This window comes from Rosa rugosa, chromosome 2, assembly GCF_958449725.1.
Source record: "Rosa rugosa chromosome 2, drRosRugo1.1, whole genome shotgun sequence".
NCBI classification, from domain to species: Eukaryota; Viridiplantae; Streptophyta; class Magnoliopsida; order Rosales; family Rosaceae; genus Rosa; species Rosa rugosa.
This window is the reverse complement of record NC_084821.1, coordinates 44,256,764-44,280,617: the sequence shown is the minus strand read 5'-3', so window position 1 is coordinate 44,280,617 and position 23,854 is coordinate 44,256,764. Positions and strand designations below refer to the sequence as shown.

The 23,854-nt window shown below is 37.4% G+C and overlaps 2 protein-coding genes across 4 annotated transcripts; both read left to right on the top strand.

Annotated features, from left to right (window-relative positions):
- The first annotated feature begins 385 nt into the window (after positions 1 to 385).
- Positions 386 to 4,713, top strand: LOC133734343 (uncharacterized). Of its 3 annotated transcripts, none has more exons than XM_062161972.1 (4): positions 386 to 557; positions 2,250 to 3,681; positions 4,016 to 4,249; positions 4,424 to 4,713. In XM_062161972.1, exons 2-4 carry the CDS (start codon positions 2,285 to 2,287, stop codon positions 4,551 to 4,553), a joined length of 1,761 nt encoding a protein of 586 aa, XP_062017956.1. In that variant the 5' UTR covers positions 386 to 557; positions 2,250 to 2,284; the 3' UTR covers positions 4,554 to 4,713. The 3 variants fall into 3 exon arrangements, with proteins under 3 accessions (XP_062017956.1, XP_062017957.1, XP_062017958.1); XM_062161973.1 differs by lacking the exon at positions 386 to 557 and adding an exon at positions 2,016 to 2,122; XM_062161974.1 differs by lacking the exon at positions 386 to 557 and having other exon boundaries at positions 2,467 to 2,606; positions 2,714 to 3,681.
- Positions 4,714 to 18,591: 13,878 nt separating this feature from the next.
- On the top strand, positions 18,592 to 23,644 carry LOC133734336 (calcium-dependent protein kinase 2-like). The gene is made up of 8 exons (XM_062161965.1): positions 18,592 to 19,828; positions 20,945 to 21,088; positions 21,197 to 21,349; positions 22,021 to 22,130; positions 22,265 to 22,432; positions 22,518 to 22,645; positions 23,038 to 23,137; positions 23,235 to 23,644. Exons 1-8 carry the CDS (start codon positions 19,081 to 19,083, stop codon positions 23,307 to 23,309), a joined length of 1,626 nt encoding a protein of 541 aa, XP_062017949.1. The 5' UTR covers positions 18,592 to 19,080; the 3' UTR covers positions 23,310 to 23,644.
- Positions 23,645 to 23,854: the final 210 nt, after the last annotated feature.

Sequence of the window (23,854 nt, the reverse complement as noted above, 5' to 3'; positions counted from 1 at the left end):
AGATGGAGTATTGGGGACTTTATTAGCATTAAGCAAATCTTTGAAAAAAAACGTTGATTACTAACCTTGGATAAGAGGAAGATCTAAAGCAAGGAGCAAAGATTGCACTACATCGCCATTTTCATATAAACCAATAAGAGCACGCAAAAAATACTTTTGAAGAGTTTCAGCTGCACAAAAAATACTTTTCCAGGTACTAGATAGTTTGCATAATTTTACTGGTTCAATAATTGCCCTACCCTAAACGTGTGGGAAATAGTGTGATAGTTTTGTTGGGCCAATAGTATGTTGGCAGAGCTTTTGTTTTGGCATACACTGAACCAAAGACGGACGTGAAACCAATATTTCATTATACTTGATTCTGACCCCATAGATCCGTCAAAACGTAAAACAGAAATTCCCTTTTAAAGTTCCTTTCTTCCTCCCCTCTATCTCGTCAGCAATTTACGATCACCGAAACCTCGAGATTCTCAGACTCTCTCAGACTCTCTCTCTGTTATTTTTTATTTTATTTTATTTTTTCAGAAGCAAATTTCACATGCACTCAAATATTCCAGGTACTCCCCTCCCTCCTATCACTTGTATAATTTCTCTCAGTGTTTCTTTCTCATAATTAAAAAAAATTAAACAAAATCAATTTTCCTCTGTTTTTAAGAAGAGGAAAAAAGATCTTTTTATTTTTATTTTTTTGAAATGGGAGATGTTCTTGTTTATTTTTGGCATGCCCTTTTGTTCTATCTTGATATGATTTTGAAATTTGAGGGGTGGTTTGTTTACTTGTGTAAAGATTCAGACTTTTGAGTTTTAGGATCGATTTTCTTATTAGCACCCATGTTAGCAATTGTGAAATTGAAGGAAAAAAAAAAAAAAAAGCTTTAGGCTTTCAGTTCAGTTACATTTAGGTGGCCATAGCTTTTGATCACAAAAATGCTGGAGATAGTCTCTTAGGGGTATGTATTGCTTTAATTTTTTTATTTTATTTTATTTATTTATTTTTTTTGAGGTCAAGTTTTTTTTTTTTTTTTTTTCGGTTGATGGGTGTCAAAAACTAGAGCTAGTTATATGGTGAGAGTGTTATCTGGGTGTGGAGTGGTATCCAAAGAAAGTGGTGTTTACTAGACTCCTAGGTTGGTACACAATGTAGGGCTGGATTCCTTTTACCCTCTCGAAGAATTTTGAAGACTTTGATAAATGTGGTTGTGTTTAGGTGTATTAGAAGTCTAGTCGTAATTCAGAAGGATTCGTCTGCCGGGAAATCTATGAAATGTATTTGTTTCTGGATTCTTATGCTTATGGACGGTGTGTGGAATATAAAGTGGGACAATATCAGGGCTTGAGGTCAGCAATATCAGAGATAATTATCTCACTGTGAAGTTATGTTAAATATTGTCCCAAAGTGCAGTTACTGAATCGTTGTAGGTCAGAAGCGTTATGTGTGTTTGATTTAATGTCCTTTTTGTGAGACCTCAGTGGTCGAGCTACTATATAAGTTTTGTGAGCCAATGGAGATTGCTAGGAGGAGCATCATTCCCCCTCTATATGCTGGATTGGCAAGTGTTGCCTGTAATTGGGTAGGTTTATAGACACAATAAGGGAACTTCAGCAATTGGATTGGCAAATGAAGCTATCGTGTTCACCCTGTTTTCCGGGAGCATAACCCGGAATTATTGATTTGTTAGATCAAGGCTGACATCAGTTTTGTGGTTGAATTTTCTTGTCTAATTTCAGTGCTCTTGGAATATGTTTTAACTGTTTTAAAGGTCAGATTTGAAGAAAATGCTCTGATGCTCATCTGTAGAATTTGAACTTTTGGCTTGAATTTGTTAAGTGTCACATATCAATGTCATTAGCATGATTAGTCTTTTCATTCTTATGGAGCAGCTAATCTTTCTGGATACATATACATGTTTAGTCTAAATGGAAATTGAACCAGATTATATAGATATATGTTCCTTGTGAAAACATATGCATGAAAGTAATGAACAATGACAATAAGTTTTCACTTTCTTTTGAAGTGAAATTGTGGACTTGAGAGGGGAAAATAGGTCACACCAATTTGTAAGCATTGCTCTATTCCGAGAAGTTATATTTGCGGGGATAGAAATTAAAACCATCTCTTTATGTGAGTTATGGCTGAGATAGCATAATACTGTGGAACATTCTGATTTGGAACTTCATTATGATTTCTTTTGGTTGTCTGTATGGTTCTATGTTGTGTTTATTACTTATTTTGGTTGAATTAATTGCAGGGATATAGGTCTCACAAGAGAGCTCAATAGAAAATATGGATGATTGTCTTGAAAATGATGATTCCATGTTGACCAGAGAACCAGACATTAAATATGCAGTTGATAACGTTGAAGTCGTTCATGGTTACGTGGATGAAAAAGGCTTTGATAGAAGGGATGATTCCAATGAGGATCTCAACCAGCATGAGCAACAGATTTCTCACTCACTAGATGCAGACTTCAGAGATCAAATTTCAGAATCTCCAGAAAAATCTTATCACGTGCCCATTGAATCTGATCATGACAATGCCATAGAAACAAAATCTGACCTTCAAGAGAGGACTCAGTCCACATACAATGATAGTAATCATTACCAAGGTGAGATGGATGAGTTGCATGGCAGTAATTTTTTTAAAACCTCCTCTCAATCTAAGTCGCAAACTTTCGATAATGAAATGGGAACTGAAGATTCTCCTAATTCACAGGAGTCTCCTCTGACAGAAAATAGGGACCAGGGAGCCGGAGATTCTGACTTGGTTAGGTCACCTCGTACTGGAAGAGCAAGGAATATCAGCTCAGAGAAGTTACAAGATGATTCAATTACGTCTTCCATTCATGAAATAGAAAAGGAAGCTACTGATATACAAACATGGCAGTCATTATCTTCTCCTAAATCCCACTGGTTAAATAATGAACCTAACGAAGATGACTCCTCGGGTGAGAACAGAATACGAGGAGTACCCCAGTCTGACCTTCAATTTCTTGGAAGATCAGCCGGAGGATCAATTTCTCCTGTGACTAGGAGACAAATGTCAATTTCAACTGAAGGGTCTCCTTTGCCACTTCACTCTCTCCATGACCGTAAGCATATATCTTCTCAGCAAGGTTCTCCAGACCCATCATATGAACCTCAATCTCATAGACAGAGAATTTCTTCACCTCAAAGGTCTGACATGCATACAGGAGTTTTCCCTGGTCATTTATCTCCTGTGAGGCAAACCTCTGTTTCTAGACATGACATTCGGCAAACCTCTGTTTCTAGACATGACATTCGGCAAGAGCCCCTGCAAGACAGTTTTGCAGTGAAGCACATATCTGCATCCCTAAAGTCCCATCACTCGCATCCAAAGTATCGGAAAAGGGACAGATCAGAGTCACGATCACCCACTCAGCATAGAGATTCACCCACTCGGCGTAGAGATTCACCCACTAGGCAGAGAGGTTCACCGTCTCGGCACAGAGGTTCTCCTACTGGTCATAGAGATTCACGAATACGGCATAGAGATTCAACCACTCGGCATAGAGATTCTTATGCCTACCAGAGAGATTATCGTGATAGATTTCGATCAAGGTCCCCATATTCAAAATCCCATCATAGATCAAGGTCCCCTTATTCAAGAGCCCATTATAGATCAAGATCCCCTTATTCAAGAGACCATCATAGATCGACAAGGTTAACTTCTATACCCTCTCCCTTTTCTTATGATAAATTTGTTTATCATCAATGTGGTCTGGCAACAAAGTTATTTGATAGTGTTAGATTTGGTTTATCTGTTAGTCTCTTTCACTTGATTAGTCTATCTGATGACCTCAAAATTGAGACAATTGCATTTTCTGATACAAAATTTATGTGCTAGAATTTCTAAAAATGGGATAGTAATCCCAGACTTCATTATTCTGATGGATCATTATTTAAAAACAAGTACTGACCTCTAATTCCGATTGCATTATCTGTGACATCTAATGCATTCTGCTGTCCTGATATCTCATCCTTTAATTTACAATAGGCGAAGGCAATCTCCAAGGCGCAGGTCCCCTTTTCCTGAATATCATAATTATCATCGCCGGTCTCCTAGAAGGACACCTTGGTCACCACCTCCTAATAGGAAAACTGGATTAGGGAGACCTGGTAGAAATTTATTTGTTGCAGGTTTCAGCTTCTTAACTACAGAGAGAGATTTGGAAAGGAAGTTCTCTAGGTTTGGCCGAGTACAAGATGTTCGTATTGTTAGAGACAAGAGGTAATTCTGCTGTTTTTAAGTGCATTCAATGGGCTGTTTGTCATTTGTTAATGCATTTTTATTTATGGTGAAACACCTACCTTTTGCATGCCTTATCCCTGGCGGAGACTTGATGCTATTTCAAAGTTATATTCTTCTCTGAGTTTGAAGGTTTGCATTCCTTTTTCTTGTAAGGTCCGGAGATTCACGTGGATTTGGGTTTTTGACCTTGGAAAGTGATGAAGACGCTGATGCGGCAATCAGGGCTCTAGATGAGACTGAGTGGAATGGTCGGATTATTCTCGTGGAAAAATCGAAAAGTTGACGAACCATGCATTCGCAACCTTACCATAGCTACATATTGGAACCTTTTTCGGTTGGTTAATTTTGTAATTTACTGAAGTTGATACTGTCCACCAGAATCACAGTAATCACCTATAGCGCATATAAAGTAGACAAGTATAATCTAGAAAAGTTTTTCCTTTCTTCGTTCTCTTGGTTTATTTCGATATCGATCCAATGGCTGAATGAACCATCTTCTTTGTAGGGACTGAGTGATTTCAAAGATTCAGATCCTCCTTGCTTTCTGATGCATTTTTAGAATTACCCCTTGTCAAATGAGTCCAGTAGTTTTCCCCTCTCTTTGTTTTTAGGCAATGTGCCGAACTGAATAACGATCCAAATTACAGAGAAAACTCCGTCAGTTGCAAGGTACATCCTTATTGAAAGAATCCAACAAGAATTCCAGTTTGAATTCCCTCTCCATTGATTAAAATTAGTAAACACATTATGGTAAATTGAACTGGTACACCTCAGTGTACTTGGCCTTGAATACTTAATATGTGATTGTTGTTTAGTGGATCAGTTGCTAAAGTTGTACAATAAGGAAGAAAACGAAGCTTTGCTTCTTAATTTTTGTAATAAAATAGAAAAAACATAGACCACAAAGTTAGGATGGCTGCGCTGATTTTATAATACAAAAGTTTAAGGTTGGCGAACGTGCAAATGTTGTCAACCATTATAGGGAATGGGTGACTTATTTCGAATTGTCTCGAAAGTTAAACTTCGGTACAATTTTTTTATTTGACAAAGAGAAATAAAATTTCATTAAGATAACCAGGGGCGTGGGAGTCGAGGTTGCTATGGTGTATGAGAAGCCCAATTTGATCGGTGGTTTAGGGAGGCGGGCGTGGATCATGGTGGTGCACGGGTTACGCTGGTATCTGGGCGGCATAGGTTAGAGGTTGTAGTGGTGGGTCAGGCGCGAGCAGTTGCCGATGAAGTTTATGGTGGTGGCGACATTTCTGTTGGCGCAGCTTGGTTGATGCCGGAGGGGCAATTGTGGCCAGGGCTGGTGGTGGTAAGCTGTGCCTGGTTGCCCAACTGATGAGTATTCAGATCATAAGGGGGGGGGGGGGGGGGTGGTAATAAGCCTCATCAAAAAGCCCGCGGATCAAGCTGGGGGGCTAAAAGCCCGGCCCGGCCCGTTAAAAAGCCCGCAAAGCCCACCTTGGGTGGGTAGTGGGCCGGCCCGCAAAAGCCCGGCCCGTAAAAGCCCGTAAAATATTATGGGATCTTGACCAAAAGCCCTAAAATGAGCCAAAGTTATCCCACTTACCCCAGCAACAGATTTTTATTCTCACATACACAATTTAATAGAAAATGACCATTTTGCCCTCAGCCCAATTAAACAATTACAACCATTGCCACTCAACACCAATCTCTCACACATCCCGATCTCTCTCTCCTCTCTCTATGCCCCTCCCTCTCTCCCTACTGACCTCCGGCTCCGGCGCACGACCCAGGCTCTCTCTCCCCTCCGGCGCTGGACCCAGGCCGTCTCCCTTTCCTCCAGACTCGGGCCGCCCACCACGGCTTCGTCACCGGAGGAATCGACCTCGACGACTCTGTCCAGATTGGAGTCGACCTCGACGACTGGCTGGTCCTAGTCCAGCACCACTTCACCGTCGATCATAGTAACGACCACAACGCCGAATTCAAAGTCGACAATTTCTCCGTCGACGACGACGGCGGTTCCACTCCCAAGTCCTCCTCTGCCGTGGCGATTCGTCGAACACCTCGAGCTACAGGTCCACCAGTAGCATCCGGAAACTCGATCTCATCCCACTCCAAAGCGGTGACTGACCTCGGTGGATCGCCTGGTCCAGGTGACGTAGAAGAGGTGAGTGAGTGAGTGACGTCGGTCAACGACGAGAGCTTGGCCTTGGAGTCCTCGGCGTTGGAAACGTCGCACTGGATGTACTCAACGGAGGAGAAGAAGAGGAGCGAAGGAGGAAGATAAGGAGTGGAGAGAGTGAGGGGCTGAGAAAGGCCGGTAGATGAGATGAGGGGAATAGTAGGTATTTTGAATCTTTTGATTTCTGAGCAGCCATCTTTTTTTCTCCTTTTCTTTTTATTTTTCCTTAATTATCTATTGTATGGACTTGCAACAACTAGTATTAGAGAATCTTTGAAGATTGGAGCCTACTCATCCTGCATATAGTCCATACCTTGACTTGTTTTTTTATGATTGAGCTGCAACCCTCTTGCTTTTTTTATTTTTTTACTTTTTTGGTAAAATAGGGGGCAGAAGGTCGAAAAGGAAAGAAAAAAAAAGGAAAAAACAAGTTTTATTGAGGGACAATAGACGTCTATTGGGGGGCAATAGACGTCTATTGCGGGGCAATAGATATTTTAAATTAATGTAATCTCCTCTTTTTTTTCTTTAATTAAAGTTATATTTGTGTAATTTTAGAAAAATTAGTTCTCATTTCGGTAATCGAAACGTCTATTGGGGGGCAATAGACGTCTATTGGGAGGCAATAGACGTTTTAAAATTGATATAATTTCTTCGTTTTTTTCTTTAATCAAAGTTTTATCTGTCAAATTTTAGGAAGATTAGTTCCTATTTCGGCTACCAAAAGTTCTATTGGGGGGCAATAGACGTCTATTGGGGGGCAATACATGGCTGATAGTCGTCTATTGGGGGGCAATAGACGTCTATTAGAGGGCAATAGACTATCGGGGCAATAGACGTCTATTGGGGGGCAATAGGAGGCAATAGAGGTCTATTGGGGGGCAATAGATGTCTATTGGGGGCCAAAAAACCTTTCCGGTGAGATTTTCAACAAATTCCGGTGACCGGAATCCGGCGGCCGGTGACCGGAATCCGGCGACCGGTGACGGGCTCCGGCGAAGTCTCCTATGGTTTCTCTCTCTTCTATTTTCTCTCTCTCTCTAAGTAAATAAGGGGTGAGGGGTAAAATGGTATTAAAAAAAAATTAAAAACAAAAAAAAAAATCTTAATGGGGTATTAGGGAAGACTCACTTAGAGTGTATTGGGTAAGAGGGAATTAAAAAAACTCAATGGGGTTAGTGGGAAAAAAATCCCTAGAAATGGGGTAAATGGACAAAAACCCAAATATTATATATATATATATATCTGTGTGTGTGTGTGTGTTTATATATATATATATGTAGATATGTGTGTGTGTGTTTATAAATATATATATACACACATATAGATATATATTTGTGTGTGTTTATATATATATATGTGTGTGTGTGTGTGTGTTATATATAGATATATCTATATATGTGTGTGTTTATAAATATATATATATATATATATATATATATATATATATATATATATATATATATATATATATATCAATATATCAAACATTACTACGATCACAAACCTACCACAAATTGGGAGAAAGTTTCGAGTACAACTATCTTGTCACGTATGTAGTATGGCTGATCAATCAAAACGTTAATTATATCATAAAACTACCCCTATTTTATTAAAGCGAAATACTCAAAACACCTCTCACTATCCCTGTATATATGTACTTATTGATATGCTACATACCACACATGAAACCGCGGCCATCCTGTAGACTATCTCCAAATAGAAATTTGATAAAGTCATAAAACAAAAAAAATTTATTTAATTCTTTTAGTTTGTGAGTTTTAGAGTTGATTGAGACGATAAATCACATCAAAATACATTGTTGGATTTTTTTTTGTTGGACTTTATAAAAATCCAAATCAAGAACAAATAAGGATATGGTTCATAAGAAGCGGCCCTCTATGCTACCATGAAACGCCAGCCATAGCCGTTGGCCCCTCCAAATATATAGATATATATTTGTGTGTGTTTATATATATATATATATATATATATATATATATATATATATCAATATATCATGTATGTGTGTGTGTGTTTATATATATATATATGTGTGTGTGTGTGTGGAAGTTCTTATACTTCTATATAAAATATGTGCACATATATATATATATATATATATTCTAAATATCGGTTGACCAATTCGATCGGATTCGAAAATATGGTGAAATTGGCTAAATTTTTTACCACACTCATAATTTATTGTAATAAACTCATCCAACGGTCGGTTTTTCCATTTGATTTGAATTGATAGGGGTTGCTCTTAGGAGTGTATGATATATAAATATAGGTTTATAAGAGTAACTACGTTTGACCTAGTTGATCGAATTCGAAACGATAACCAAATTTGCTAGATTTTTTACAACCACCATAAAATATTACAATCTCTCAATCGAGCGGTTGGTTTCTCCAAATTCATCTTCCACTTCATGGTTGTTTTAGAATGGACCTCAACAATTTAAATGCAATGTATAAGTCATACAACTTTAGGAAGAAAATTGGTATAGGCCAATGTGTTTGTAATTAAAATTAATTTTTTTTTATCTTATGTCCATGCGCATCCATCGATGGAATATATATAAAAGTGATGTGAAAAAATAAGCACGTTTCGCGGTTGTCACGCCATCGGTCAACCAAGAAAACATATAAGTGACTACGGTTGACCAATCCGATCGAATTCGAAAATATGGTGAAATTGGCTAAATTTTTTATCACACTCATAATTTATTGTAATAAACTCATCCAACGGTCGGTTTTTTCATTTTCTTTGAATTGATAGGGGTTGCTCTTTGGAGTGTATGATATATAAATATAGGTTTATAAGAGTAACTACGTTTGACCTAGTTGATCGAATTCGAAACGATAACCAAATTGGCTAGATTTTTTACAACCACCATAAAATATTACAATCTCTCAATCGAGCGGTTGGTTTCTCCAAATTCATCTTCCACTTCACGGTTGTTTTAGAATGGACCTCAACAATTTAAATGCAATGTATAAGTCATACAACTTTAGGAGACAAATTAGTATAGGTCAACGTATTTGTAATTAAAAATTGAAATTTTTATCTTATGTCCACACACATCCATCGATGAAATATTTACAAACGTGATGTAAAAAAATAAGCAAGTTTTGTGTTCATCACGCCATCGGTCAACCAAGAAAACATGCAAGTGACTACAGTTGACCAATCCGATCGGGTTTGAAACTATGGTGAAATTGACTAAATTTTTAACCACACTCTTATTTTATTGTAATAATCACATCCAACGGTCAGTTTTCTCATTTTCTTTGAATTGCTATATGTTGCTCTTTGGAGTGTATGATGTATAAATATAGATTTATAAAAAATTAGTGCCTTTAAAAATTTATTTATCAATAAATTAGTATCTATATATAAATAAAGATTTTTTTTTGGTACAATATAGAATTATAGATATGTTATCTTTGATTGTATTTGATCATTATCAAATGAATTTCCAAAGCTTGATTAAAAAAAAAATATTTGTGTCTTTAAATATTTATTTATACATAAAGCCCGCAAGGTGTAATACCTATGGAGAAGTTAAATAAAAATATAAATGAGATATACATTAGTTACTGGTAGTAAATCAGGAAATTGAGCACTCAATGTGTATCTAAAGAAATTTAAATGAATTGTATCTAAGCCAAAGAAATTGGCTGCTATTGTTGTATGATGTAGGTCTCTAAGCCTACACGTGGTATTATTATGTTTGCCGACAAAAGAAAAGAAAATAACTAAATAAGAAATGAGTTAAAAGAAGGGGATCAGAACAAAGCATCTAGAGGATAGGGGAAGATTAGAGAAAGAGGAGTCGAGAGGGGTATTGAATAGAGGGGAGAGAGTTCTAGAGGGGAGAAGAGCTTCCTCTCGCTGGAGAGGCTGGGAAAAATCTTAATCTCGTTTCTCTCCTCTCACCGATGCGTCGCAGAAACCATATCTCTCTCTGTCTCTCTCTCATATTACAGGGGAATCGAAGGTATCAAAAAGGGGGATCCTTGTCCTCTGTATGGGGAGATCTATGAGGCGGTGTGGTTAGGTTATCCAGTACACCTTAAATTCGGATTAGTTCTTTAATCCGGGTTGGGGTGTTACAAATGGTATCAGAGCAGGGATATGATTGCTAGGGTATAAACTGTGGAGGAGAAACGGAATTGTGGTTTGGATTTTTTTATAATTTTAAGAGCTTGATATTGATTGTTGTGAATTAGTTTCGGTCAAGGTCTAGACTTCATGTGGGTTTGAATCTGTTTGATGTTTTGATTGCGTATGGAGTTTGAGATGATAATGATGATTTCTTTTGGTTTTGGTAAAATTGTGTAGCTATTATTCGTTTCCGATTTTTTTGTTTTTGTGATCTAGGTGCTCTGTTTGTATTTATGGGTGTTGAGGACCATGCTTTGCTTTGTGGGATTGAGTGAGTTATGGGGGATGAATAACTTGTTGTAGCTGAAAAATAAGAAAGAAAAGGGTTTAGCTCTTTTGTGGATGTGATTGGATTTAGTCTCAAATTCTCACATCTCTCGTTGGTTGATTCATTGCCTATTTAGTCTTGCATTGTCTGTCCCTGTTTCCATTAAAGGTTCTGCTCAGTTTTGTGCCTAGTGCCTACTGATGTTGCATGTAATGGAAAGCCCTCTTTACCTGTAATTTTATTGATATATACTAATGGATGGCAAGCTTTCGTGTGTGGTTTTATGAACCTGTGCAATTGAGTGTGGGTTCTGAGGTATGCTTGCTAAGTTCTTTCGAGTGGTTTTGGAATCATCATGAGATAATGAGATATTGTCATATTGCACGTGTTCATTTTCTTGATTGCCGCTTGAGGATCAAAAGGTTGGCTTTAATTACTTTTCAAGCAATCCTCTGGACTATAACAATATCTCCAACAGTATATGCTGCTAAACTTGACGAATATGCAGCTTTAGCAAAAGCCTTTTGTATGGTATATCTTTCTTGAAAATATTACTTCAATTTCAATTTGGGGTTAGCAAACTTTAGTAATATTACTAGTTGTTAATGGTCTTCTGACCTTTGTTTGTGAAGAGGTATTTTGCTAGATACTTTGATCTGTAAATTGTCTTTATTTGCTAGTTTTGTTGGTTGTATACTTGTTGTCCATGGTCAAACTTATCTACTATTTGTTTGGGTCGTGTATAGATGTTGAGAACCTTAAATGGGTGCAGTTATTAGTTGCTATCAAGTCTGGGATTTTGATTCCCTGAAATGTACTTAAAACTTGCATTTGAACATTTCTGTTGAATTATGTATTAGAATTAGTTGATACCATTTTAAACCGATCATACATTCATAGTTGGAGAAACTCAGATTGGAATTTCTTCAGTGTCTTATACTTTCACAAGTTGGATGAAGACATGTATAAACACCACTTGGGTGTTATGCCTTGCTTGTTATTTCGGGTAAATTGCTTTTTCTGGTCAGCGGAAGGTGAGTTCACATGTTGTAAGCTCCTAATTTGATTATACTTGTTGAATGGTTACTGGAGTTCTTATTTTTGCTTTGCAATTTGGCTAACATGGTTATGGAGATGAAACTTCTTGTTCAAGTCAGACTTAACAGAATATTTTGCAATCGTCATACTTTTTTGTTATGGTCTGCTTCTGTCCAACTATTCTGGTTAATTACTCAAAGTTATTCTCTTTTGGAAGATTAATCTTCTAGCATGCTATAAGTGATGAATCAATACAAGATTAGAATGAAAGGTGTGTGTTTCTTATTTAAGTATTGTTATGACATGAACTGAATCATTTAGTTTTTGTGGAACTACATGGTAGTTAATGATTGCAGGTAATGCAAAGGATAGGTTGAAGTAACTATGTTAATCATTGAGGAAAGTTTATCAATTAGTTGGGGTGGACTGTTCTTGCAAAGTGCTTGTTCTCCTCACTGTTGTATATAGGGCAGTCTTCATGTGTTAGTTTCTGGAAGTTTACGACGCTGCCTCTTGTACATGTAGCCATACCAATGTAACGTCTGTTTAAGAATTTGTATATGTAAATTATATGTAATGAGTATGTGGAAGTGGAAGCCTAAGAAGGATGCAGCAATCTCCGGGAAGCAGACATATTCAGGTAAATTCCTCTTCTATGTTCCTATACCACTTGTACAGTTGTAGGTATGTGCTTTTATTCATTTATACCTTGCTATCGAATGAGTTGAAAACAATGGCAGAATTTAAATGAATGTAAAGAATGATTGGAGCTTTAAGGAATTTAATCCGGTTAGGCCCGGGATAAAATTAAGTAGGGGTTGTGCCTCCCTAGGGTGAAAGACCCAAAATCCGATTGGGGCTCGTGGATTCGAGCGGATAATTAAGTAGGGATTGTGCCTCCCTAGGGTGAAAGACCCCAAACCCAATCGGGAATCCGCTTAGTACGGGGTGTGCTCGGTGGCCTTAATACGAGCAATGGGCTCTAACCGGGAAAAGAGTAATAGAAAAGAGAACATTATCTGATAAATTTGAAAGTAACTTGGTGAGTTACAAATGCCAAGTTGTGGAATGTTGCTTATCTGATTTAAGCATTTTTGGAATGTGGATGATCGAATTGTTTGTGATTTAGGACAATGAAATTGTCCAAGAAAGAGTGAAATTTTGATACGAGAAGATAATCGTAAATGCAAACTCATTGCATATTTTTGGGGCCACTTATAGTTTGGGACGATGGTTGGAAGGGCATAAGCAAAACAAAATGAAGTAGAACTGAATCTACACTATTTTGCATGAGCTAACGATTTCATGAATATGAGGTTACCTGTTCTTGATAATAGCATCCTGGAGTTTCCTGGGAACACCATTACTGATACCAACAAGAAGATACTTGCCTGGTATGAGTTCCGAATTAATCTATGAGCTATTATAAAAGAGAATGTCACGTTTTAATGACCTTTTCCCTTTTCTCCCCCCGCCTTGCCAAAGCTCACAGAGTGATATGCAAAATTTCACATCGGGTTCACACATTCCAGAGAGTTTAAAATTTGTATTGGGGAAATGGGGGAGAAACTGAGTATTGAATACGCAATTGATGGTTGATGTGCAAGTGCACAATGCTGAAAATTTAGGATAATTTTTTTATAGCAAGGCTAAGTCCTGAACTTGACAAATTAATTGTTTCACATGCGCCGAAGGGGTTTATCTTGGGCCTAGGAAGCCTTTGGGTTCCCCTTCAAAAAAAAATAAATAAATAAATAAATTGTTTGCAATGATAATTTTTTTTTTTTTAATTTCGAGGACGAAATTTTTAAACTGGGGGAGTTTGTAATACCTATGGAGAAGTTAAATAAAAATATAAATGAGATATACATTAGTTACTGGTAGTAAATCAGGAAATTGAGCACTCAATGTGTATCTAAAGAAATTTAAATGAATTGTACCTAAGCCAAAGAAATTGGCTGCTATTGTTGTATGATGTAGGTCTCTAAGCCTACACGTGGTATTATTATGTTTGCCGACAAAAGAAAAGAAAATAACTAAATAAGAAATGAGTTAAAAGAAGGGGATCAGAACAAAGCATCTAGAGGATAGGGGAAGATTAGAGAAAGAGGAGTCGAGAGGGGTATTGAAGAGAGGGGAGAGAGTTCTAGAGGGGAGAGGAGCTTCCTCTCGCTGGAGAGGCTGGGAAAAATCTTAATCTCGTTTCTCTCCTCTCACCGATGCGTCGCAGAAACCATATCTCTCTCTGTCTCTCTCTCATATTACAGGGGAATCGAAGGTATCAAAAAGGGGGATCCTTGTCCTCTGTATGGGGAGATCTATGAGGCGGTGTGGTTAGGTTATCCAGTACACCTTAATTTCGGATTAGTTCTTTAATCCGGGTTGGGGTGTTACACAAGGCCCGGCCCAAAAAAGCCCGCAAGGCCAAGCCCGGCCCGGCCCGAAAAAGCCCGCAAAGCCCGCTTTATATGGACGGGCTTGGATCCGTCTATTTTTAATAAAGCCCGGCCCGCTATTATTTAAAAATATAGCAAGGTCCGGCCCGGCCCGGCCCAAGCCCGCTATGAATGGGCCGGGCCGGGCCCGGCCCGTTGACGACCCCTAGGTGGTAAGCTGTGTTGGCTGGGTTATTTTTGGGCTCAAAGTAGAGCCAGACGGGCTTGATTTCTCTAAAAATTTAGATTTGGGACCCTGGAGGTGTTTTGCATGTTACTTTGCTTAATCTTACGGCTGTTACTCTTTTGGACTTGCTGTTTTTACTTTCGGGTAGATCGATCATTTCTACATTCTATAAAGAGTCTCAATGTAATTACATTGTGAGTACCACAATTGCGTGTCTTGGCAAGCAGTGTGTTGTAGCCTGGGACGACTCTAGAGTTGATTGGTCTGCTGATTTCTTGCCATGCTTGAATTGCAAATTCTGATAGTTTGATCTACAAATCTCAAGGTCGTGATATTTTGAGGAGGCTGAAGAATTTCCCTTCAGTTTTTGGTAGCTTCTCTATAAGTGTTTCAGAGCAGTGCTCTATTGTATAAGAACAACTTGTTGGTGTACTACACCTTTTGGTATGTTCTATCTTTGCTATAGGGTTTGTCACGACTCTCAAAATGATAATGGATGTCATTCAAAACAATTAGGGAAAATGTCTATTTACCTAAATTTGAGCTATACTAACCCCATTTACCCAAACATTTTATAAGATTGCCTACTTACCCAAAAAATTACATATTTTTGCCTTAATACCCAATTAAGTTATTTTTATTATTTTTTGTTTATTTTTGGGACAATTTTTCCCTCTCTCCCATAGTCACTTAGAGAGAGAGACTTCGCCCGTATCTGGTGACCGGCTACTGGAATTCAGCAACCGGTGACCGGAGTCCGGTTTTGTTGCCCCCCAATAAAAATTTATTGGGTTTTATTGGGGGGGGGGGTAATAAAAGTCTCCGACGACCTCTTTGCGAACTTCTGGAAACCTCCGGACAGGTGACCAGAGTCCCGCGTCTTGTTTTACTGCCTCCCAATAAACTTTTTACTGTCCTTCCAATAAACTTTTTATTGTCCCCCAATACCCAATAAACTTTATTGCCCCCCAATAAAAATTTATTGGGGGGTAATAAAAGTTTTCGGCGACTTCTTTGGGAACTTCCAGCAACCTCTGGCGAGTGATCATATTCCGGCGACCAGTGACTGGAGTCCCGCGAAGTCTCAAATGACTTTTTAATTATTTGAAAAGCAAACTTATCTTTTTACATTTAAATTGGGTAAGTGGACACACAAATCTTTTAGTGGAGTAAGTGAGCATTTGTTAGGCCCAAATTGGGTAAATGGTCAAGAGCCCAAATTATAATTGTTAACTGATTCAATGAACTTATTTAAAAAAAAAAAATACAAATATTGCAGGCAGTGAGGACTTCAACCAGGTAATGCCAATCAAAACACCCAAACAATAACCTAGAAAAGAAAGATGTCCCAGAAAGATCGCAGCCGCAAGCAAAATTATAGCAGGACATGCTATAACAAATTGGCCAAACCAAATAGCTTAGGCCCAGTACCATTTGGTCTAATAGCATTTGAGTTGGGGAGATTCTAGTTGGACCTCCAAATCTGCTATTTGGACCTTCATCTTTTTTTAAAACTCATATGAAAAGACAGATAAGGACAAAGAGATAGAGAAAAAAGAAAAAGAAAAAAAAAATATCTTACTTCCATGACAAATCTCTTCAGTTTTTCTTTTCACTTTCAATGTACATTCTCCCTTCAATCTCTCATGCTTGGATTCGAGATGATACCTTTGTAGAAATTTTCAAATTGTTATTCTTTCCGATTAATGTCTCTTTCATGAAATCATAGAAGCATTACTTGTTGCCCATCTTCTAAAAGAACACCCTTTTGATCAGGTTCCATGCTCATTGCATACTCAAGGTACCCAGAACATGTATTCAAAAGAATCCAAATTTAATTGAAATTGTTTGCCAAGATTCGAAATTCCAATTCGAAATTCAAAATTGAGAGATAGATGGAAACCTGTATTCCTAGTAGCGATCAAAGGAGTCGCCAATCCAACCCTGAGTTTTATTAGCAGTCATAACCGAGAATGAAATCAAGCACCGCAACAACTCGCTACCCCGAAATCCTAGCGCCGCCGTCTTCACCACAAGGTCTCTCCTCAAGGCCGCCTTGCCGTCCTCCATCTCCCAACCCAAACCCTGGAAATCCTTTGCTAAAGGTGAAGTTACTATCTAATGTTCAAGGATATTTTGGTAAAAATAAAGAGGTCCACTTAGCTTTTCTAGTATTCTAAAAAGTAGATTAGAGGTGTACTAAGTAGGTGAGGTCCAAATAGCAAATTTAGAGGTCCAACTAGAACCTCCCTTTGAGTTGTTCTCTAACTGAGGGTTCTATATTAAGTTACAGAACTTTTTTGCTAAATACCATCTCCAATTGGTGTAATAGAACCTCAAGGATCCATTTTTGGGTTGCAAATTACTAAATAAAGTTTCATATATAGAACATGAAACTCAACTGTTCTATTTCACAATCACACCCGTTCAATATTTTCACAATTTAAATTAGCTGCAATTTGTAAATTGGAGATGGATTGGTTATAGAACCTAGCTACTATTTAAATGGATAGTGTCAAATAGGATTACACTTTCCTGAATAGAACTTTTTTTTTGAAACCATCAGCTGGAGAAGGCCTTAAGACACGATGAACACAATTGCAAACATCTAACAAAATCAAATTAAATTGGTACATTCATAATAATAAATTGGTACAATTTGCAGTTGTACTCAATAGTGAATAACAGATTCCAGCATCAGAAAAGTACTTTCACCAAAAAAGATCCAAATATATAAGACACAAAATAACATGCGATTCATACCATATTATGCTCTATATATAATAAGACAACGTAATGATAATGAATAAAGTAAGAACAAAAGCAGCCACACACGTTTATATTGCAAGCACTACAACAATCTTTGGTTTTTGTTGCTTCCCAGTAACAAATTACAACCAGAATCTCAAACCCCAATAATTTCATTTTTAAACACTCTTCATGTGTTATTATAAAATTATGTAATGTTGCGAATTATTTAAAGTTTTTTTTTTGATAAATATTTGATTAGACATATATCAAAGAAATCAAAACCCGCGACGGTCAAATTTTCCTCACTACCTGGTATGTATAACAATCATATGGGGACTGCTTCAAGGCTTGTGGAAATCGCCCCAATCAAAACCGCGTGGTTGTAAACTGCTAGTGTGTTTTCCATATAGAAAAAGAATCGATTAAGGTCGCGATTGTGATTATGAGTCTTGTTTAATTGGTCTGATCTGATCAGATCAATACGAGTCTTCTTCTTAGGTTGGTAGGAGGAGTCGGTAAGGCAAAGCTAATTAATTTTAATGGTGGCCCATCATGGACACTTACATGTTTCCCGCTATGTCTAGGAACTACGACAGGAAGCCTATCCAACTTCTTTTTGGGATATGAAACTTCCAAATATCTAACTTGTTTGTGACTTTATGAAAAAAATAGGTCTTTTTTTTTTTTTTTTTTGTGAATTTGTGATCATATGTATTGTATTATAGTTTTTCTAATTTATGGTTGTTACGTGATTGACACAATAATGATATTTCGGGATTGATCATTATTAGATTCAATCGTTAAATCATCTCAAATAAAATTTCAATCTCTTTACTTATTAGTTTGAATTATCTAACCTTCAAAATTAAATTTAGCACAACAAATTTAGCATTTGATTGGTCATATATATATATATATATATATATAAGATCATGATATATTAACCACAAAGTCGGTTAGAATTAGATAACAGGCATCATCACTGTCAAAAACTCTATATATTAGCCATGCAACAAGAACATGATAGATGCCTAAATTCAATCATACTATATTATTCTTAATTAATGCTTTTAAAATCTATCCATTTAAAGCAGAAATTTGTGAGTCAGCTGTGAATATGTTAATTGCAGAAGTTATGCCTATTTGTTTGTGATTCATGCAAATCAAACCCAAAAACGTGTTAGATATAACAGGGATATGCATCGCTGTCAAAATATTAGCCATCACCTCTCTAAGACTGCCTCATTTAATTACTTGAATATGAAGAAATAAGATATGATTAAATAACCAGTCAACCTTCATTCCTTAGTCCTTACCCCCCAGCCTTGGCTTGCTGTCTCTGTCTCTCTATTGGAATTGAATAATTGACAAGTCCTCTGTGCAATCCCTGACTGAAAGGTTCACCAGTTCCTCTTGATTGAAATAGGATCAGTTGACCAAGTGTTCCTCCTACTTTGTACTTTTTCTTCAAAAACCCAAACACTGATCCATTCCCATTCAACCCTTTCCAAATTTTAATCCCAAGTTGCCATCTTTATCAAATCCTCTGCATATTCTCCCTGATCCTCATCTGGGTTCTCAACCTTTTCCTTGAATTATCACTCTTCCACTCAGCCTTTTATCATTTCTGATCCAAAAGTCTCTCACTTTTTTCTCTCAAATTCAGTCTATTTCAGCTCATCCCTTCCCAATTCAGCAGTTTCCCCATTTGGGTCTTCTCTATTCCTTGAAAAGATTCAATCTTTGCTCTCATACAAATCCATATCTGCAAATTCAGTACAGTGGTCCTTTGGGAATAAGGCCAAATGGGCAAGTGTCTAAGCAAAAGCAGAGACCCAGAGCCACAGCATAATGGGTACAGATCAGGAGGAGGAGCTGGACAACATTACCAAAAACCCCATGAGCCAGTTGTTCACCAATCCAAGGCCTCTGTTCAGCAACATCATCAATTACCAGAGAAGCGTGGCATGGCAGCCCATCAAGAACCCCAACCAGCTTGGAAGCCATCTGTTCCAGCCAGAAACCCCAAACCAGTTCTCAGGCCAGACACAATTCTGGGGAAGCCATATGAGGATGTTAAGTTGCACTACACCTTGGGAAAAGAGTTGGGTAGAGGGCAATTTGGGGTCACATATCTTTGTACTGAGAATTCAAGTGGGAGGAAATATGCTTGCAAGTCAATCTCAAAGAGGAAGCTGGTGACCAAAAATGACAAGGAGGATATAAAGAGGGAGATTCAGATTATGCAGCATTTGAGTGGGCAGCCAAACATTGTGGAGTTCAAGGGATCTTATGAGGATAAGCAGTCTGTGCATGTTTGTATGGAGCTTTGTGCAGGTGGTGAGCTTTTTGATAGGATTATTGCAAAGGGTCATTACAGTGAGAGAGCAGCTTCTGCAATATGCAGGTCTATTGTGAGTGTTGTGCATATCTGTCATTTCATGGGTGTGATGCATAGAGACCTCAAGCCTGAGAATTTCTTGCTGTCTAGCAAGGATGAGAATGCCCTTCTCAAGGCTACCGATTTCGGGTTGTCAGTGTTCATTGAAGAAGGTAATTTGCCTAATCTTTTGTTTAGTTGGCCATTTGTGAATTTTTCGAAGGAGCATTGTATAGTTGCAGCATTTGCTTGAAATTCAATCATTTTCACTAGGAAGACTAATTGGTTTATATCATAGGAAAGGTATTTAGGTGAATTGTGCATTTTCTATTCATCTAAAACTAGGTTGCTTGATAAACGTATGTTTTAATAGTTTAATGCTAGACCTATGGCCAAGTCTATTCACAAGTTAGCTGGATTTCATTAAATATTATTAAGTTTGACAGGAGACTAGCCAATTTGGATTTAAAAATCTTTGTGATGAGTGGGGATTGTTTAACTGGCTATTCAGATGGTAGATAGTCACTTTATGAAAATCTTCTGGTAAATATGGAATTTATTACTTTTAATTAGTGGCAGATATTGAGTTTTTCTTTTCAGGGAGGTAAAGTGGAATTGAATTCCATCAACTTTAGAGATCACTGCTTCTATATTTGCATTGCCATGCTTGATACACGATGCACCAAGCGGTTTCTATTGTCATATTTCCATCTTGGCCTGGATCATTTTTGGCAATTGAAGAGCACTAATGTCACTGAACAAAATTGGTGAAAAGAAGAGTCAGAATCTGCAATATAGATGTCATATTAGTTACAGCATCATTAGATTGCAGGATAGCGAAGAGTATTTAACTAATGAGCTTGATGCTTGAACACTAAACTGAGCCGATGAATGTTGCAGCCTAGACTGGAATATCTCTGTGTATTGACCACTGACTATTTACAGCGTGGCTTATATTTGTACTGTTTGTAGAGCCGAGTTTATTCCTTGAAACTTTCTAAATATTCAATTTGGTTTGCTCTTTCTAAGATCCTCTGTAGTTACATTGAGTTCATGGTTATCCCTTGAGACAACATCATGGAAAGATCTATGTCTTAAGATCAATGAATTGTCTTTTTAACTGACGAACTGGATTCAACTAGTATTTTGCAACTTTTGTCCCCAACTACCAGGGAATAGATTCTGTAATTGATAGTAATTTGCTGCCTATATAAGTGGTATGTATGACAAGTGACAACTATTGGCCTTTCAGTACGTGATTTTTGCTTTTACATATGTTCCACTGCCAGGAAAGGTGTATCGTGATATAGTTGGGAGTGCTTATTATGTTGCTCCAGAAGTGCTGCGGCGCAGATATGGCAAGGAAATAGATATCTGGAGTGCAGGAGTTATCCTGTATATTTTACTAAGTGGAGTACCTCCATTTTGGGCTGGTAAAAACACAGTTCTATTTTGTTTTGATAAACATGATATGACTTTTTCCTATTTTTAGGTTCTGTATTTTTACTTAGTGGATTAAGAGTTTTTAATGACTGGTTCAGAATCGGAGAAGGGAATATTTGATGCCATATTGGAGGGAGTGATTGACTTTGATAGTGCACCATGGCCATCAATATCACACAGTGCTAAGGACCTGGTCCGGAGGATGCTGACACAAGACCCTAAAAAGCGAATTACTTCAGCTCAGGTCTTAGGTATATTTCTCTTGAGCAACAGTTGTATTTGTGATTAAGTACCGAAAAAGCTCATTCTTCCACAATGGTTTTAACTATTTTAGTTTGAATTTCGTGCAATCACATTACTATTTATGTAGAAGAACCCTTGTGCATGACTAGCAGATAACTATGGATTGGTTCTTTCTGTGAGGTTTCATGATCAAATATATGAAATTACATAGGTTTTATATCCACCAAATTCACAAGAGAAGGTCCCAGTATTTTAATCAAAAATGTTTTCAGTTCTGACTGAAGAAAAAATTAGTTACCCTAAAAGGAGTATATCACAACATATGAACACATGTATTTAACACACACTAGTACTTTGCATTGAAGTTTCATGGCATATCATTAAGTAATTAATATTGTATATCTTGTGCAACTCTTTGTGAAAAAGTTCAGTTTCACTCTGCTTCAAGTCCACTATAAACCTGGATTTTCAAGAAGTGAAAGTCTAGTAAAAGTATTATTTTGGTATCGGCTCATTTCTATCTTTTCAAACATATTCACCTTGTTCCTGTAATTACTAATCATGGTAGATTTTGTCATTTCTGCATATGCCGTTCCCTTTCCCTTTGCATTAACATTTTACTTATGTTGGGTACGCTTCTCTTCTAACTGAAATTTTTGGATTTGTTTGTTCATCATAGAGCACCCATGGATCAAAGAAGAAGCATCAGACAAACCCATAGACAGCGCAGTGCTTTCTAGAATGAAGCAGTTTAGAGCAATGAACAAACTGAAAAAACTTGCATTGAAGGTAGGTCTATCCAGCGGCTGCGTGCACAGAGTACTTTCAATTTTGTATCTGTGATCTAGTTTATAGGCATCTGAATGACTAAAGAAGTCCATTTGGTGATCTGATAACAAATTACGTATTTGATTATACTATAGGTTATTGCTGAAAATCTTTCTGAAGAAGAAATCCATGGGCTTAAGGCAATGTTTGCAAACATGGATACTGACAAGAGTGGAACCATCACTTATGATGAATTGAAGTCAGGATTGGCTCGACTTGGCTCTAAGCTGACTGAAGCTGAAGTCAAGCAGCTAATGGAAGCTGTAAGCTATTATTGAACTGCAAATATACCAACTTTTTGTTACATTCCGCATCCTACGCAACTCATATTCTGTTATTTGCACTCAGGCTGATGTGGATGGGAATGGAGCAATTGACTACATTGAATTCATTACTGCTACAATGCACAGACACAAGCTAGAGAGGGACGAACATCTTTACAAAGCTTTTCAATATTTTGACACAGACAACAGCGGGTAAGCTCTTTCTATTATCCAAGAATTGGTCCACATTTCTTCAACCTTTATATCCAGAGGACTGGAAGGTCTCTACTGTCGCACGTGATAACAATTTTTGTGGCAATTGACCTCAACTCTCTTCTGGTTCTGGGTTTTCTGAGTCCATTTTTCAATCTATACTCTTTAAAATCTCTAAAACAGTATTTCATATTCTTATACAAGATTGCATGCTATTTGATGCTTGCAAACATGCATCTCTACTTATTTTGGTGCACAGAGGCAAGTTGAATTGGTTTTAACTGCATTAGTAAACAGAGTGAGAGTTCCATTGAAAATTGATGACATATGGCTCAAGAGACATTGGTATCCAACTATTCGTTAACTAGCTAATGCTTTCATCCTTTTGACAGGTTCATTACTAGAGATGAGCTAGAAAAAGCTATGAAAGAGTATGGTATGGGTGACGAAGACACAATTAGGGATATAATATCTGAAGTAGATACAGATAATGTAAGTTGATCAATCTTTCTCCAGACTGATCATTTCCGTAATCCATTTGTCTGTATTATCATATACTCATTAGTAGTCAATTCTGTTGGGTATACAGGATGGTAGGATCAACTATGAGGAGTTCTGCACGATGATGAGAAGTGGAACCCAACAGCAGGGCAAGCTATTCTAACTCTTTGTAATGTGATTTTCTCTTACTGCTGCAAGCAACCATTTAGTTCCACTGCCAGGCATATATGTGTAAATTGAGGAACTATATGCTTAGATTGAATGGCACTTTGAGCCTTACAAGTAGGCAATGCTTGCTTTCATTACTCTCCAGCAATTATAGATAGTTGCCATGAAGACAAAGCTTTTAGTTTGCACTGCTTTCGAGTTACAAGTGGTACGGTTGTGCATTACAAAGTTATCAGCTTTTATGTTTGTATTTTCTTTATTTTTGACTTCATCTTGGTCCGTTGATATTTTGAGGAATAATTGAAAAGAAAGCTTATTTTTAGCTTGTAAGTTCGTCTCTGGTTCAATTTCATGCTTTCATTTCTTTGATGTGTTTTCCTAAACCTAGCTTTTCTAGGAAAATGCTTGCTTATAATTCCTTTGTTTAATTTGAGCCACATTGCTCTCTGAATCTCTGATACTTCCAATCGAAGAGAAATAATGCTAGATTTGAAGGACATTGGCGAACCATCATTTTGCATCACATAATTGAGTTCTATT

What these genes read in the sequence shown, in the direction of transcription:
- LOC133734343 (XM_062161972.1), top strand. Translation starts at nt 2,285, where the DNA reads ATGGATGATTGTCTTGAAAATGATGATTCCATGTTGACCAGAGAACCA. An exon ending in GACCATCATAGATCGACAAG is followed by an intron (nt 3,682 to 4,015) that starts GTTAACTTCTAT and finishes AATTTACAATAG; the next exon opens with GCGAAGGCAATCTCCAAGGC. An exon ending in CGTATTGTTAGAGACAAGAG is followed by an intron (nt 4,250 to 4,423) that starts GTAATTCTGCTG and finishes TTTTCTTGTAAG; the next exon opens with GTCCGGAGATTCACGTGGAT.
- LOC133734336 (XM_062161965.1), top strand. Translation starts at nt 19,081, where the DNA reads ATGGGCAAGTGTCTAAGCAAAAGCAGAGACCCAGAGCCACAGCATAAT. An exon ending in AGTACCTCCATTTTGGGCTG is followed by an intron (nt 21,089 to 21,196) that starts GTAAAAACACAG and finishes TGACTGGTTCAG; the next exon opens with AATCGGAGAAGGGAATATTT. An exon ending in TTTGACACAGACAACAGCGG is followed by an intron (nt 22,646 to 23,037) that starts GTAAGCTCTTTC and finishes TCCTTTTGACAG; the next exon opens with GTTCATTACTAGAGATGAGC.